Here is a 17,786-nt window from a genome sequence, read left to right on the forward strand (position 1 = left end):
CACACAAAAAGGTCTACAAGTTTCCCAAGATCAAATAACAAAGTGCTCCCTCAATAACATTTAGAATGAACAACATGAAGTTGTGGTTTTTATTAGAGCAATGGTACAATGTTACTTGATATTCCGATTAAAGAGTGCAATGTAGACGGTCATATTAATATATATAAAATAAAAGATCGGGTTGCCTCCCGCAAAGCACTTCATTTAGAGTCATAGAGCTCGACTTTCTTACATACCATCTCATTGATGCGAAGCCATGGTCCTTCATGCAAGAGGTGAAGGTGTTCCATGCAGCTCTTATTCCACTTCCCATGTTGGACATGATCAATCACGCTTAATGGAAAACTTGCCCAATCGTCTCTCACATCATGGTCACCTCCTTCTTTGTTGTCCTTCGTCGCTACCTTTCTTTTCATGGATTTTCCTCTCTGTCCAGATTGGGAATTGCGCCAAACAATTGATCCAATGCAAGGTGCACGCAATCTTTTTTCCAATAAGTCTTCATTTGCCCAAAACGCATTCCAATTGAGGGAGTTATGCCCCTTTTTCCCTGTCACTGCAATCTGCCCCGTGCTGATTTCAGCACGTGCATCTCTGATGTTTGAGACATAGCTCCTCCCGTGGGTCTTCAATTGTATCATTCATGGATGCGTTGAACCGAGGACTTGATGGAGATCCTGAATATTCAACTTTCTTGCATTGTAAATCTCTGGACTTGTGCACAAAATTGATGAGGCTTAGCAACGTCCGTTCTTGAAGCTTGAAGATGTTGATGATGGTGTTCAAAATTTTGGGCACAGTTTCCCTCCTCATCATTTGAGTTTCATGTCCTGCATGGTTAGTGAAATTCAGGGCTTCTCCCGACATGTGTTCTTTTAGGGTCATGAGCTTGACCATGCGCAAAGCAAGATCGAGATTTGCAATTATTTGTAAACATATGCAACATAATCACATCCTCAATTAAATTTCATCAACAAGGCATGGTGTAATTAAATGTAGCAAGTGTTTCTTGCATAGCGTGGAGCTCATTATTAGGCAGAGGTTCTTTAAGCATGAAATAAACCTTCTCAAGAAACTCTAGCCTATCATCATGAAAAGAACAAGGCATAGAATTTAAACTTTCATTCCGACTATTGGTTCGAGCTTGAGATTTTTAACGATTATCAACAAAACCAATAGAAGCTTGAGAATTCACTGTATACCTTAGCCTTGGAGCTTTTTCATACTCATTGGAGTCATGGTGCTTTGTGCGAGATGACATCTTGATGCACACCTCGTGGTCCGTCATGATTTGCTTCTCACGTCTCCATGTGTTGAATGTTGCGCTCTTGTAATCCGTCGTGGTTTGTTTGCAACATCTTAGTTTGTCGAAGGTCGACCGCTTGTGCTTTCATTTGCCAATGTCATTGGGGTTCTTCCTCTGCTCCAAGCCTCTGAATTTTATCATGTACGCTTGATGAAAACATCGCTCAAGCTCCCCTTCATTGTTGTCATCGTCATCTTTTCTATCTTGTTCTCATCGCGTTGCTCCTGTCTCTTCATTGTGGAATCTCTCCTATATACTCAACTGAACATATACCAAAATATAGCTCTATCGAAAATTTTATGAAATTACCTTTCCAACGAGTGGTCATTTGCTTTAAATGGAGTCCAAACGAGGGAGTTATGCCCATTTCACTTTTGGCGCTGCGTGCTGTCCAGAAATTTTCAGAGTGCACAACCTTCAATGTTTTGGCCATACCCGCTTGTAGGAATCTCCGATTGACTTGGTTCTTGATTCGTTGGGACAGGAACTTCATGGAGCTTTTGAATATCCAAAAATATGCTGCTATTTGCTTCTGAGGTTGAGCAGAATATTGATGATAACAATGACTTCTTACGATTCAATCCGAAGATGTCGATGATCTTGATCTTGTGGTCTTCGGAGCGTCTTGTTGTGCATCCTTGGCTTCGAGGTCATCACCATTGATTCACCAGCGAGTAGCATGGCTCCAATGGTCTATCTCCATGGTTCTTGCTTTGCCTAAGGTGTCGGGATCGAAGGAGGCTCCCGTGCTTTGTGTCGATGATCAGAGCGGTCTCTTTCTTTGATTGCACTCGACCAGAAGCTTCTTGAGCATCCCATGGAGAAGATGGGTGGCATCATGGTTCCTCTAATCTTGTTGCCTCTAGTGTTGGTCAACTTCAAATCATCAACTTTTGTGCACAAGGTTCTCCAAACATCTTGCGACATCGTCATCGCTTTCTCCATTGTTTGTTGCTGCCTCTTCTTCATTGAATTCCTTGATCATCCTGCACAGAACATGTACCAAAGTTCTACTCCATGGAAAGCCTTATGAAATAACCTTTTCAACGAGTGGTCATTGATCCCAAACGGACTCCGGATGAAGAAGTTATGGTCGTTTTACTCCGGCACTACGCTCTGTCCAGAGACATTTCAGAACACGCAGCGTTGAAAGATTTTACCATAACTCTTTACACCGATCTCCAAAATTCATGATTCTTGATGCGTTGGAAAGTAGACTTGATGGAGCTTCAAAATAATCTATTATTTGCTCATGGTACTTCTCTGATCTTGGACGAAAAACTCATTACAACAGTAACACTTTGGAGATGATGATGATCCGATCGCACGATTTTCTTCGCGGGCATGCTTCATACCTATTGCTTGAACAAACAATTTTTCCCAAAAACATTAGTCTTTAAAATCTATTGACATGGTGGCGTACCTTATTTATCATCTTTTGCTTTGGGGAGTGGAGACTCGATAGCGGATGCTCGGCCACTAACAAAAGTTAGCACCTACCACTAAAGAGCGGGTCTTCACGTATCCATCAACTTGCTTGAGTGAGATTGGACTTGTCAAAGTACGGACGTTGAGAACTTCTCAATCGCTTTGTGTCTAGGGTTTTACCTGCATTCATGGACACAAACAAGAAACACAGGATATATGCAATAATAAAATTAGGGTTAGTCCAAAAACTAGATAGATCGCCGAAGGGTTCGTGTTGCCGATCCCTGGCAACGGCGCCAGAAAAGCTTGTTGACGCTCCTTAGCTCCCCGATTTGTATACCGCAAGCGCACGGTTCATGTAGCTTTTCCCTTAGAGTATTCCCCCAAGGTTTATCAATCCGTGGATTGACAAAGAACTACCTAAGGTTTTCCATCTAATCTAACGGATCTATCCTAACATGAAGCATTGATTGCATATAAAGGGTAAACCTTTGACAGATATGAGTGATGTGTAAAGGTTGATCTCATCCATGAACATAGGCTTAATCATAGCAAAACCAAAGACATGACTAGGCCTATCATCATCTAGTTGTAGTTCAAGCTAACGAGCAAATAAATTATGCATCTCAATCAAAAGCATCTTTAAATCAAAATCTCCAATCCGATCCTTTGATACCCCACCTACTCAGTGGAAGCGCTCTGTCACGACACCCCCCCTTTTGACGAAAGTACCCTGAAGCAAGTCGAACCCCCTTTGGTAGTTCCGCCATGAACCTCTAGCCACCATGACTACAAGATCATGCTAAGCGATCTATATCGATAATAGATCTAAGATGAAGCAAACCCAAAGAAAAGAACGAAATCGAAAGAGAAAACATGATCGCTAATAGATTCGGAAGACATGATTATCATTACTCACATAATAGATTCGTTTGGATTGTCACCACCGAGTACATATCATTGACGACTCCAACTAGCTCATGAACTCCACCATGGCACAACCTTGTAGGGAGGCCATGGCGGCTAGGGGTGGCCTAAGCCATCTCCTAGACAACTTCGAAGACTTGCGGCGGCCGTCGTCTCCCTCCGGTCTTGGCCCTAGGTTTTCGTCGAGTTCTGGGTGGATGGATGCTGCGAGTTGAATAAGGTGCGAGCTATTTATAAGCCGAGGAAGCCACCGGTCGAAGGGGAGGCCGAACCGCCTCAGAAATGGGCTAGGCCGGCCGGCCCCATGGGCCTAGGCCGGCCGGCCTACCCCCTTTCGGGCTCGCCTCGGTCTCATCTTTCGCGTGTAGACTCCTCGCATCTTCTAGAGTTTATGTCCTTCACGATTGCACCCCTTTGGACGTCGTTATCTTGGAGATATCTTCGATGAAAGGATAGGATAGAGAATCCTTCCTTAAATCTTCATTTGCTTTGCTTAATCCTGAAGTATCTTGATCTCATCATCATGGGCTTGGTCCTTTGGGCTCTCTTGGAGGATGGATGTGCATGAATGGGCTTCGAATCAACATGGGCTTTGGTCCTTCCTTTGGGCTTTGGCCTTCGTCTTTCTCCGTGTTAGCGCTCGATCACGGGCCTCATCATTTCATGTTCCAAAATAGGCCAAAAACCTGCAAAAACGAAGTTCCTCCAAAATATATGTGCAAGTGTGAAAATGACCAATAATTAGGCCGGGGTTAGGACGGTTAGTGATTTTGATATTAAATTCATGCCATTATCAAGGATAAACAAGGGATAAAAGGGGTACTTAAGGAGCGCCAACAGCGAGTAAGAGGTATACTTTTCCTTCTTAAATGAGTATAGTTGATGCTCATATTTCGCACTTAACGACCGTCAACAACACCCCCAAGCTAGCCTTTTGCTCGTCCCTGAGCAAAACAAGGTGCTCGTTGTTGATCAGGAGTTGCTACAATGTTGAATTTCCAACTCATACTTAGGCACAACCAAATGCTTCTTACCTTGATTTTGAATAAGTTGGCCTTTTGTTCTTACCTCTTACCTTACTCTTGTGGTGCTTATAGCTTCACCTCATCTTTGGCGGTTGAGAGTCAGAACGGTATCATAGAGTGCTCATATTTCTTTCTCTTTAGCTCAACCGTCAATCCGGAGGTTTTGTAAAGTTTTTTTTTTCAAAAGAAATTTATAAAGTTCCTCGGATGATCTCTCGGATTGCTCAATGTGTATAGTTCCTCACCAAGGCTTTTTATTATGCCTTTCTTCCTCAACCTATCTCTAATGGCTATTTTTTGTGGAGCTGTAGGTATGGAGGATTTGAACGTATACCTGCTTCTCATATTTTGCTAAGTCAAAGACCGGATCCAAAGGAGAAACAAGTCATAAACCTTGATCAAGATGTGCAAGTGTGTGGATATTTTTGGTGGATGGTGTATGAACTCCTTTGTATGCACTATCTCTCTCTTTTTCTTTCTTTTTGGATAAGGGGCTATCTTTTCTTTCTTCTTCTCTCTTTTTTTTGACATGCATAAGCATGTGGCATACCTTCTTTGGGTATGCATCTTTTATTCTCTTTTCTTTTTTTTTGACATGCCGAAGCATGTGGCATACCTTCTTTGGGTGTGCATCTTTTATTTTTATTTTTGCATAGCCCCATATCCTTGTCATATTTTTTTGAGAGAGAGTGGTGTCATACATGGACATGGAGTTTTATTTTATGGATGGATATGTGCTTACTTCTAGTGTAGAAGCATAGCATGTGGTGGAAACGTGTACGTGATCTTGATCATGGGAGTATGAAATGAATCTCACTAAGGATCACAACAATTTGACAAAGTTCAATGAGATAGCAAGCTGCATATGTGGATGGTTTTGCAATCAAAACAACATATGGCTTTGGATAGGAATTTTCATATCATCGAGGAACTTTATTATATTTTTGTGTTTTCAAAAATCAAATACTCCGGATGTCAAGTATCACATCAGAGAAGATCATAGCAACTCTACTTAACCATATCATAGCTCACAACAACTTAGATGTGGATCATGCTTTCCACTACCCACAAATTTCAAGTTTTAAGGTATGAACAATTTAAGCCACCAAACCCAAAACTAGGTAGAGTATGAAGTTGTAACTAAACATATAAAGGAAATTAACAGAGCAACTATTCATCATCTCAACAAGGAAAACTTACACCATGCTTACTACACATATTAAAAGAAAATATTTTTGGTATTTTCTAAGTTTTGCAAATTTTTATTTGTTTTTAGTTATGCAATTTTTTATGGATTTTCTGATTTTGCAAATATTTATGGGTTTCATGCAAGGTTATGAAAGCAGTAAAGATAAATGATATAAGTTACCTCTCGTGGGGGTCCTCCCCCAAGCTAGCTTCAGGCTCACTACGGCTGGTCGGGGTTGAAACCCGTCCAGCGGCAGTATGCCCTCCACTCCTCCTGTCGCTGCAACTGCGACTGCTCCATGTCATGGAGTCTTTCGCCAGTGTGACGCTGCCATGCTTGGGTACTGTCGATGTGTCGGTTTAGCGTCTCTTGTATGTTGTCGCCCTGCACCCGCAGCTCACCTAGCTGCTGGGTGACGGCACCGAAACCTCGGGACGAGGACGTCCGTCTGATGAGGTTCGGGGCTCCACCGGAGCTGGAACTAGTGGACCGGCAGCCTGGTGCCTGCCGTGTCCACTCCTCAGTGCTGGCACTGTGCCATGACGAACCACCGGCCTAATGCTGATATGAGTTATGTGGCTGTTGAGGCGGTGGTGTCGGCTCTGCCTCCCTTTTGGTCCTGCTTCTTGTCATCCTGCCAGGCAAACCAGAAGATCTATGCCTACGACCACCTTATCGTGGAACTAGAGGGATAGTTAGCGAATGGCAATTATACAAATGGAACTCCGCATTGGGTAGCGGAATCTCATTTGTATATCCCATGTAAAAGAAAATCAAAGAGTCATTCGGGCCGTTCTTAAGTGTATGACCTTAGATCAAATAGTCCTCGTCGATATACGCACGGTCGCCCTTAATGAAAGGAATAAAATTCCCCTCTAAGGCACCGATACATGTAGCGATATGAGTAATCAAAGAAGTGCACTCAATAGGATCCGTCATCTTGAAATTCAAAAGCAATTGCTCATCCAAAGTTTGCGCGGGGGAGATTTTGATCTTGTTGACCATGGCATAGAGAATGAGCAACTCATCGTTGCGCACGGGTCGAACATCATCTCTTGGAAAGAGAGTAATGGTCAACCACTTGTGCATTAACTGAAGAGTTGGATTATGAATATCGCTGCACCGAGGTGCAAACTTGCCATGGACAACTTGACCCGAAATCCGACCCCAAAACTCATGACGATTAAAACCTCAGCAAGCTTGGTCTAGAGAAATAGGCCAGCATTTGTTGAAATCAAGGTGGCCGGCAAAAGTTTTCCAAGAAAGCAAATATTCTTTCCCGAAAAGTCAAAAATAAACCCCGTTTTCCACCTCCCGAAGAGTGCAAAGAAATTGGATGGTGAGGAGTCAAGAACCATACTCCTCATCGGGAACGAAGTTATCACATCCAATTTCATGCCAAACGTTAGAGAAGTCTTCGTACATATCTGTTTTGATGAGGAGGTCCGGATCGAAGGCTCGGGTGTGGACGAAACTTCTGTTCTTGAGGATGGCAGAGCCTTGTCGTTCACGATCATCTCACAAGTCGAGGTACGGTGCATCTTCTGTATCAATCTCTATGACCCCAGCTTGCGGCTCGCCTTGCATCTCTTCATATTGTTCTTCCTCTTCGCAGTCCATCGTGCTTCGTGTAGGCGTAGGTTCAGGTGTGTACGAGCTTGAGCCACCCCGCTAACGGGATGAACTTCCACCCGTCATCTTCTTGAATGCACCGGATACCTTCCGCCCTATGCCTTTCATGATGGAACAAAAACAAGTGCAACTCAAAACGGGTTACGTTAGTGAAACCGAAATGAATGTTCTTACCCGTTAGTTGCTCCTTCTTTCTTGCAGCAGAGAAATGAGAGAGAGAGGTCTCTTGAAATCAAATTTTGAGCAAAAATCCAATGAAAACCCGAGAGCAAAGTTTGAGAGAGTTTGAGAGAGAGTGAGTGAATGAGAGTTGAGTGTGAGGGCTCAACACCCACCCCTCGGCCTCTATTTAAAGGGAGAATGCCCGGGCACAACGGCTAGGAGCTGAACACAAAGAGTACTAGCCATTGGAAAAGGTTGGCAGGGAGCCGTTGCCAGGTGGGGTCGGCCGACCCTAGGGTTCGGCTGGCCCCCCTGTGGGCCCACTGGCTAACAGCCAGGGCCCAGGGGCTCTCTAACGGCCATAAGTTTTGAAATTTTGGGTGCCCGGCCAAACTTTGCTTCGAAAGGTGTTCAAATTTATTTTTCAAAGGATTTTCATGCTCGGAAATATTTTTTTGGATTTTTGTGAAAGAAAGAAAAAGTGCTAGAAAAGTTTCTAGCATGCAAGGGTGTTTTGAAAATTCAAACATGCAGTGAGAAAAATCAAAAAAGTTGAGAAAAGTAATATGATGGAGAGTGAAAATGAGATACGTACCGATTTACCTTCGGCAAGGGCTCGTTGTTTAGAGTCTGACGAGCGGGACCTTTCTCCTGTTGTGATTATCACTGCTCGGGTCGTCCTAGAGAATTGGACGAGGACGAGCTTGCAACCTTATGCCACACCTTCTTTACAGGTCTTCTTTTTTATCGTGTGGTCGTAGGTTTTTGATTGGGAGATGTTGCTTCGGCCTTTTCTTGTGTGCTTGGCCCGGATTTGATGTTGACCATTGAGCATTGTTCCTTCTTGGGCCGAAATGGGAATTTTTCTTCTTCCCATTGATGTTGAAGCGGATTTCTCCAGCTCCCAAATCGATTTGTGCTCCAGCAGTGCTCAGGAATGGCCGCCCAAGGATGAGCGGTGTCTCTTTTGCTATTTCCATGTCGAGCACTACAAAGTCAACTGGGATGAAGTAGTCTCGAACTCTGACTGGAATGTCTTCAACGATTCACTCTGGATAGTGGATCGAAGAGTCTGCTAGCTGGAGGTGCATTGGTGTCGGCGTCAGATGCGTGAAGTTGAGTCTGTCGAAGACACACAAGGCATTGCCGAAGTGTTGAGTGCCAATCAAGCAATTGATCATTGGGCATCCAAGGTCTCCTTTCTTCCTTGGAGGTTGGTTGAGTATAGCAGCGCTACATTCTTCTGTGAGCTTAACAACCTCCGTTGTGGGCAGTGGTCGCTTGTTATTGATGATGTCCTTGATGTAGCGGGTGTAAGTTGGTACATGCATTACGTCCAGTAATGGTATGTTGACATGTATCTTCTGGATCATCTCAACAAAACGAGCGAATTGCTCGTCCACGGTGATCTTCTATTTCCGGGAGGCAAACGGGAGGAAGCTTGTATCAAAAGTTTTCCGTGGATTTTCTTCCTTGGGTTCTTCAAGGCCATTTTGTTCTGCAGCTTCCTCCTCTGCTTGTGGCCTTGCTGCTTTCTCTGCATGGTTAGGATGCGGTGGATCACGAGTAGACTTTCCACCCCTCATGGTCACCGCATTTATGTTTTCTAAAAATGGGATAGCAGTAGCTATTTGCACAAGTTGACTTTCTGTCTTTTTGTTGAAACTTAGTTGATTTTTATAAGCAGAAGAACGAGTTTCAACTTTAGCATGTATACTTTTCAAAATTTTATCGTTGGCAGCAAGCTTTTTGTTTAAAGATTTATTGATTTTAGCTTGGCCAAAGACTAAGTCTCTCAAGGAGGGTTGGTTTGAATTGAAATTCGAATTGAAATTTGAGTTGAAATTGTTACCTTCTCCTTGGAATGGTGGGCGTGTCTGACCCCACTCCTGGTCTCCTTGTGGACGGAACCCAGTGTTGTTGTTGTTGTTGATGTAAGCTACATCTTCATGGGTCTCGGGGCAGTCATTCCCCGAGTGTCCACCGTCACCACAAACCTCGTACGTAAAGTACGAGTTCATGGCATGGACGGGAACAGGCATCTGTGGCCGGTTCCCTTCATTGAATTTCTTCAGTAGGAGGTCCAGCTTAGCGGCGAGCATATCCGTCTCCTTGACGGTATGCATTCCGCCCTTGGTTCTGGGCTGGGAACGCTCCTCGTTCCAGCCCTGGTTGGAGACTATCTTCTTGATTAGGGCCGTAGCCTTGGCAATTGTGAGGTTGAGATAGGCTCCTCCAGTAGCAGCATCAAGATGGGCTCTGGATGTAGTCGTTAGCCCATTGTAGAAGCTTTGGAGCACGAGCCACTCGTCCATCCCATGATGAGGACAGGCGAGTATGTACTCTTGCAACCTTTCCCAAGCTTCTGGGATGGATTCCATCCCCGTCTGCTGGAAACTTGAAATTCTTCCACGCAGGGCATTGGTTTTGCCCAACGGGAAGAACTTAGCGAGAAACGCCATGGAACACTTGTCCCACGTGCTAACGGCTTCCTTGTTCTGATAAAACCACTGTTTCGCCTTCCCCAGGAGGGAGAAAGGAAATAGGCGGAGCCTGATGGCGTCAGCCGTAACGCCACGTATGGTTACGGTCTTGCATAACTCCAGAAAATTCTGGAGATGGGCGTTGGTGTCATCATTCAGCTTGCCACAAAATGGGCTAGCCTACACCATGTTTATGAGGCTGGACTTCAGCTCAAAGTTCACGTCCCCAACATCAACGTTGGGTCCAGTTGCCACATTGGCAGCTGAGGGGATGGAGAAGTCGCGGAGAGTCTTCTCAGCCATGAGTTCAGTTGATGGTGCTTGAGAAGCTGGTTCGCTTGTCGACTGCAAGATCAGAGGAGGAACGACGCGAGGTCGGGCCCTTCTCACAAGCTTCTCGGGATTTTCAACAAAATTTGTCGGCAAGGAGAAACCAGACATACACTACCCTGTTTTCATCCAATCAGGAGAAAACAAAAAGATAAACACATTAGCCTGTATAAGCAGTAGCTACCTCTTACTTATATTGCCATGTTTATGTACTTTAGTAAATAACTTTACACCTAGTGCCATCCCCGGCAACGGCGCCAGAAATGTTTGTTGGCATTTCTTAGCGTCATCACTAGGAGTGCTTAGTTCCTGGCAACGGCGCCTTGAAAATGCCATGTGGTATGTCTTAACGTTTACAGAAGGATCTGCAAGCACACGGATATACCGTTGTAGCATTTCACCCGGAAGTATTCAGGGTATTGTTATTTATATTTTCCCAAGGGATGGCTAGATTGTATAAAGTGTATTTACTTAGTTGCATAACCATGACACATATGAGCAAGATGAAGACCACTGAATATACAGGGGTAAGTGATAGATAAAGGATAATCAGGGGTAATGTGACACACACAAAACAACCAACTCTCATGAATAAAAAAATAAACAAGCAATCTTAAGGTTAGTGGGAGCATAGATAAAGATTCCTAGTATACTATTCATGTTAGCAGATAAGTTACGTTAGCCACATTGATTGGAGCTACAGGTGCCGGGAAATTAAGGACATCGGGGAGAATCACCAGGACGGGAGAACATCTAGTCCCGTTTCATCTTTGCATGAACTCCTACACCGTACCCGAACGTCGGGGAGTACGCTAACCGAGAAGCAGCTTCCCGGCAGACCGACAGGGCTGTCACCACCTGCGGTCTACCCTAGTCACACCGTGGAGCACCGTCATATCCGAAGGATCCCGCATAACCGGGCACCATGCCCGCATATAAGGTCACTACCCTAGCACCCCGGGTCCCCCACCCTTCGGATGGACAGGTAAGATGCTAAGGCAAGCCCGAAAGCACAACGAAACGATATCCTTACCCAGATCATCTGGTCTAAGCATGCAACTACTATAACTTGGTAAAGCACTGATCAAGGCTAAGCAAGCTACGAACATAGCAAGATAACCAAGAACGAACACTGAATGAATAGTATAAATAAAGTCGGAATACAAAGCTATACCAGAGGCCGAGGATTGCTCGCCGACCCCGAGGACGACTGGATTCGCTAAGAGATGAAGTACTAGCCTAGCTCCACTACCCTAAGGAGTACAAGTCACAAGAGAGTGTAGAGAGAGAGGATTCCAAGTGGTGTTTGTGGTGTGAGTGGTGGGAGGCCCCTTTTATAGTGCTTGAGGTCGGTTCCTGCCATCTCCTTGTATGGAAACATGATCAACCGCCTTCAAGAAGATAAGATCGAGCTTCCCGCCAAAACTCAGCCCATTTGGTTGCCAGGTGGGGTCGGCCGACCCCCCCCCCCCCCCTTGGCGCCAAATCCCACCGACCTTTGCTGGTTCACTGCTATGTGGGTCCTGATGTCAGATGGTCGGTGCCGGAGCTTGGTTGGTCGGTTTGGTCTGGTTTGTGGGCCTCCTTTGCTCATGTTATGCAGGACACGATCATCTATGACTTCTGTCTGCGTATTCGTTGTGTTTTCATCTTATTCCGGACTTGTGCTCCTAAAATCATAAATTCTCGAAAACAACTGTGGAGCTAGGTTAGTGATACAAATATGTGAGTAAGAGGTATAGTTTTACTTCTTAAATGAGTATAGTTGACGGTCATATTTCGCACTTAATGACCGTCAACAGCACTCGCCTCCGGTGGCGAGCTCCTTAGGGTAGCGGCGTTTTTTTTTTGATATTTGGATGCAAAAGCTTTTTACAAAATACCTTTTGCCAAACTTTTTTTTTGGTTTGTATGAAAAAAATTCTTCAATTTTTATAATTTTTTTAAAAAATTTCTTCCAATCTTTTTCTCATTAAAATTTCCCCTTTTTCACTCCAAAATCTTTTTTAAAAAAACATTCTCTGAAAATTTTTATTAGAAATAATAAAAATACTAAAAGATAAAAGACGGTCTGCAGATCGACATGTGCATACCGTCGCCCGAACATTAGGCTGTCCGCACCGGGGGACGGTACCCGGTACTGCAGGACGGTTTTAACGTAAATGTTGCTGCAGCGGCATACTGGAAGACGTCCGCAACCGCAGCGGACGATCCTCGTTCCTCTATTTCAAGCGCACATCGCGTTCTTCCTCTATAGTACCACGGAGGACGGAGCCAACCACCAGCGCCCATCCGGATCGAGACGGAGTCCGCTGCTAGCCCAGAGCAGAGGACATTCGCGTCCGTTCGCCGCCACCCCGGCGCGCGGCCGTCGTCCAGCGCCCTCGCGCCTAGCCGCCGCCAGAGGGCAGATCTTGCCGAGGACCAGCCCCAGCCTCCCCCGGCATCGCGTTCGTCATCGGCCGCACGCTGCCGCTCGCTGCTGCCCGCTGCCGCGCGCCGCCATGGGAGAGGAAGGGAGGATGGACGAGGAGGGGTCGGCGAATCCGACAGCCGCGGGCCAGCTGCCTTGCCTCGCCTCCACCGGACACGCGCAGCCACCGGAGAGCCTGCCCGCGCGCGGGCCTCCGCCTCGCGTGCGCGCCCTCCCGCCGCGGTCGGCCTCGCGCCATCCGCGTGCCCGCCCTCCAGCCGCGGCCAGCCTCGCGAGCGCCGCCATGGCCCCTCGGCCACCGGCATCGCGCGCCGGGGCTCGGCTCCGCCCCGGCGGCCAGCAGCACCCGCTCCTCCGCCGCCGGCCGGCCCAGGCGCACCGCGCGCCGCCGCGCGGCCCCGCACGTGCCCACCGCCGCCGCCTCCGGGAGGATGTTCGCGCTGAGGATGCTGGAACAAGGGAGGGGGGAGGCGGGTGGGAGAGAGAAAGGAGGCAGGGAGTGAGGAGAGAGAGAGTGGGGAGGGAGGGAGAAAAAAGAGAAAAGAATTCATTTTGTGCGGGCTCCGCGGATGATAGTTGGTGTAGAAGTTGAATATAGAGGATGAATGGATGTACCAAAACTGAATATAGAGAAAAAAATCTTAATAACCAGGCAAACATATTTTTTTTTAGAGAATAATTTTAGAGTACCAGTACCGATAGCGTTAGAATGGCCGTGTTCCCACCTTAATCGCCGCACTTATCCACTGCACGCGCGCCCAGGTGGCCTCGACGACGCCCGCACCGCGCTTTCACCGCGCTCTCCGTTTCTTCCATCTCCATTCCTCTTCGACACGAGTACACGATCATTACCAACGCGCACCCATTATCGAGAAAAAGAAAACGCGCACCCAGAAGGCCAGAACCGGCCCCAACCCACCCCACCCCACCCACGGCCGCGTGCGCGGCCATGGCGGCGCCCGCGGCGACGACCGGCGCCGGCGCGGTGAGCGAGGGGATGCGGCGTCTCACGCAGCTCTCGCTTGTCTCGAAGGTCTGCTCGGAGCTCGAGGCCCACCTGGGCGTCGCCGACCGCGTCCTCGCCGAGTTCGTCGTCGACCTCGGCCGTGCCTCCGCCTCCGCCGCCGACTTCGAGGCCACGCTCAGGGATCACGGCGCCGAGCTCCCGGGCTACCTCGTCCGCTCTCTCCACGCCGTCATCACCGCCATCCCCGACCACGCCCCCGCCGCCCAAAATCCCACCACTTCTCGTGTCGCCGGTACGGGGAGACGCGAGGACGACAAGGAGGCGAATAGTGATGAGGAGCCGGAGTTGTACCAGGTGCGCCGCGGGAGGGTCACCCGTGTGGCGGACACCGGGTGCTTCGTCCGCATCGACGGCGCACGCGGCCGCGAGGGGCTTGTGCACGTCTCCCAGATGCCCGGGCGCCGCGTATCTGCCACGCGCGGCCAGGAGGTGTTCGTCAAGGTGGTCTCGGTGGACGGCACCAAGCTTGGGTTGTCGATGCGAGACGTCGATCAGGATATGGGGAGGGATCTCCTCCCGTTCCGTCGGCGTGACGATGCGCCGAGGACCAATCCACCGGCCGATCGCGACACAGCCGCTGGGAAAAGGAAGGGGGTTTCGGGGATTTTCGTTCCTGATGAGGATGAGGTGGGCTCTGCGCCACGCCGGTCAACTAGGCGGATGAGCTCGCCAGAGAGGTGGGAGATGAAGCAGCTGATTGCGTCGGGAGTGTTGGATGCCAAGGACTACCCGGGGTCTGACGAGGATGACGATAGGATGCTTTACCAGGAGGAAGCAGAGGAGGAGCTGGAGATTGAGCTCAATGAGGATCAGCCCGCGTTCTTGCAGGGGAAGGGGCGGTCCACAGCTGACTTGTCTCCAGTGAGGATTTCCAAGAATCCTGAGGGTTCAATGAGCCATGCCGCAGCACTGCAGTCTGCACTTGTTAAGGAGAGGCGTGATATCCGCACCCAGGAGCAAAGAGGAATGGTTGATGCAATACCCAAGGACCTTAATCGGTCGTGGGAGGACCCCATGTCAGGTGGGCGGTATCTGATGCAGGAGCTGATAGGCACTGGACTAGCAGCGCAGAGTGTGCCGGAATGGAAGATGTCATATGGGAAGGCTGGAACATATGGGCAGAGGTCGAGGCTTTCGGTTCAAGAGCAAAGAGAGAGCCTTCCGATATTCAGGCTCAAGAAGGAGCTGATTAATGCTGTTCATGACAACCAAGTTTTGGTGGTTATTGGTGATACTGGCTCAGGGAAAACAACTCAGGTAACACAATACCTTGCTGAGGCAGGGTATACTACAATAGGTAAAATTGCATGTACTCAGCCTCGCAGGGTTGCTGCAGAGTCAATTGCAAAGCGTGTAGCAGAGGAGTTTGGCTGTCGATTAGGAGAAGAAGTAGGTTATTCAATTCGCTTTGACGACCGCACTGGACCTGGAACTGTTATCAAGTATATGACAGACGGTATGCTCCTACGAGAGATTTTGGTGGATGGAGATTTGTCGTCTTATTCAGTGGTTATGCTTGACGAGGCACATGAGAGAACTATCTACACAGATATTCTCTTCAGCTTGCTAAAGCAGCTAGTTAGGCGGAGAAGTGATCTCAAGTTAATAGTCACTTCAGCCACTCTTGATGCTGAGAAGTTCTCTGGCTATTTTTTTGATTGCAAAATTTTCACAATTCCTGGAAGAACTTTTCCAGTTGAGATACTACATACGAAACAGCCAGAGAGTGACTACATGGATGCTGCACTGATCACGGTATTGCAGATTCATCTGACTGAACCTGAAGGAGATATCCTCTTGTTCCTGACTGGCCAAGAAGAGATTGAACATGCTTGTGAGCGTCTCCATGAGAGGATGAAGACATTTGGTGAGGACGTACCAGAGCTGATAATTTGTCCTGTGTACAGTGCTCTTCCTACTGAAGTTCAGTCAAAGATCTTCGAGCCTGCTCCTCCTGGTAAGAGGAAAGTGGTCGTGGCCACCAACATTGCAGAAGCATCTATTACCATAGATGGGATTTATTATGTTGTTGACCCAGGCTTTGCAAAGCTTAATGTCTATAACCCAAAACTTGGTCTGGACTCACTGGTTATCACTCCAATCTCTCAGGCATCAGCTAAGCAAAGAGCAGGGCGTGCTGGACGTACAGGCCCGGGCAAGTGTTACCGTCTATACACTGAGAGTGCCTATCGCAATGAAATGGCCCCCACAACAACTCCAGAGATCCAGAGGGCCAATTTGGGGTGGATGGTTCTTAATATGAAGGCAATGGGAATTAATGACCTGTTGACATTTGACTTCATGGACCCACCAGGATCTCAAGCACTTGTGTCAGCTATGGAACAATTGTACAGTCTTGGTGCCTTAGACGAAGAGGGCCTTCTTACCAGGCTAGGGAGAAAGATGGCTGAATTTCCACAAGAGCCACCTCTTTCAAAGATGCTCCTTGCTAGTGTGGACCTTGGATGCAGCGATGAAATACTGACGATCATTGCAATGATTCAAACTGGAAACATATTCTATCGGCCAAGAGAGAAGCAAGCTCAAGCAGATCGGAAGAGATCAAACTTTTTCCAGCCAGAAGGTGATCATCTCACCCTTCTCACTGTGTATGAGGCATGGAAGGCAAAAGGATTTTCAGGACCATGGTGTTTTGAGAATTTTGTTCAGATAAACTCATTAAGAAGGGCACAGGACGTGCGGAAACAACTTCTTGAGATCATGGATAAGTACAAGCTTGATGTTGCCTCAGCTGGAAACAATCACACCAAGATAGGGAAAGCCCTTACTGCTGGATTCTTCTTCCATGCAGCTAGGAAGGATCCTAGTGGAGGATACCGGACCCTTGCTGATCATCAGCAGGTGTATATCCACCCAAGCAGTGCCCTCTTTCACCAGCAGCCTCAGTGGGTAATCTACCATGAAATCGTCATGACGACGAAGGAGTACATGAGGGAAGTCACAGCCGTTGACCCAAGATGGTTAGTAGAGTTGGCACCAAGGTTCTACAGATCGGTGGACCCGACGAGGATCTCTAAGCGGAAGCGCCAAGAGAGGATCGAACCCCTGTATGATAGACACAGTGAACTGAACTCGTGGCGTTTAAGCAAGCGCCATTGGTAATTTTGTTTTCGTTCTTATAGCTCTGCCATGTAATGTAACTGTAATTGTAGATATTGAAGTGATATTTGAGGGGGGGGGGGGGGGGAAAGAGTGTAGATATTAAGCTATTCTGCTTAACCATGTGCTCAGATGATTGCAGTGCAGTGTCGCACGTATGGTTTGTGCTCCATAAAGTTGGAGGTGCTGTTTTCTTTCAAAAAAAAAAAGGTTGGAAGTGCTGAGGCGAAAGTGCCTTACCACTATGATTTATTGTGGTTTCCGCATTTCATGGATTGAAACTCATTGAATGTTTACACATCAAATTGGTGTTGTTGAATCTTGCAAAAGTATCGTATTTTTCCTTAATAATCCTTGATCAGTCATAACATTTCGAAGGAAAAAGTCTGATTTACACTATCAAACTATTGTAGAAGTCATAGGGTTTTAAAAAACGTTAGACGCTAGGTGAACGCTAGCCTATGGTTTAGAGTTTTTTGTGATTAAACGTAGATTAAACGTCTTTTGTAATTAAACGACACTATGATTAAACGCAACGCTAGGCCAAAGTTTAGAGTTTAATCAAGATTAAACGTAGTTTTAAAATGTTTTTTAAAACAGGGATAAGTCATAACATTTTGAAAGGGAAAAGTAAAAAGTTTGATTTACACCCTCCAATTATCGTAAAAGTTAGATTTTCAACCTTCAACTACAAAATCGAATAATATAGATTATCCAACTGTC

At 47.0% G+C, this 17,786-nt stretch overlaps 1 protein-coding gene and 1 non-coding gene across 2 annotated transcripts; both read left to right on the forward strand.

Annotated features, from left to right (window-relative positions):
* The first annotated feature begins 9,982 nt into the window (after positions 1-9,982).
* On the forward strand, positions 9,983-10,089 carry LOC120671757. Its single transcript, XR_005673846.1, has one exon. It is a non-coding gene; the product is annotated as a small nucleolar RNA R71 (small nucleolar RNA).
* A 3,603-nt stretch (positions 10,090-13,692) lies between these two features.
* On the forward strand, positions 13,693-17,315 carry LOC120669930 (probable pre-mRNA-splicing factor ATP-dependent RNA helicase DEAH5). Its single transcript, XM_039949837.1, has one exon. The coding sequence runs from the start codon at positions 13,866-13,868 to the stop codon at positions 17,064-17,066; it is 3,201 nt and encodes a 1,066-aa protein (XP_039805771.1). The 5' UTR covers positions 13,693-13,865; the 3' UTR covers positions 17,067-17,315.
* Positions 17,316-17,786: the final 471 nt, after the last annotated feature.

The sequence above is a fragment of the Panicum virgatum genome, chromosome 4N (assembly GCF_016808335.1).
Source record: "Panicum virgatum strain AP13 chromosome 4N, P.virgatum_v5, whole genome shotgun sequence".
Classification (NCBI taxonomy): domain Eukaryota; kingdom Viridiplantae; phylum Streptophyta; class Magnoliopsida; order Poales; family Poaceae; genus Panicum; species Panicum virgatum.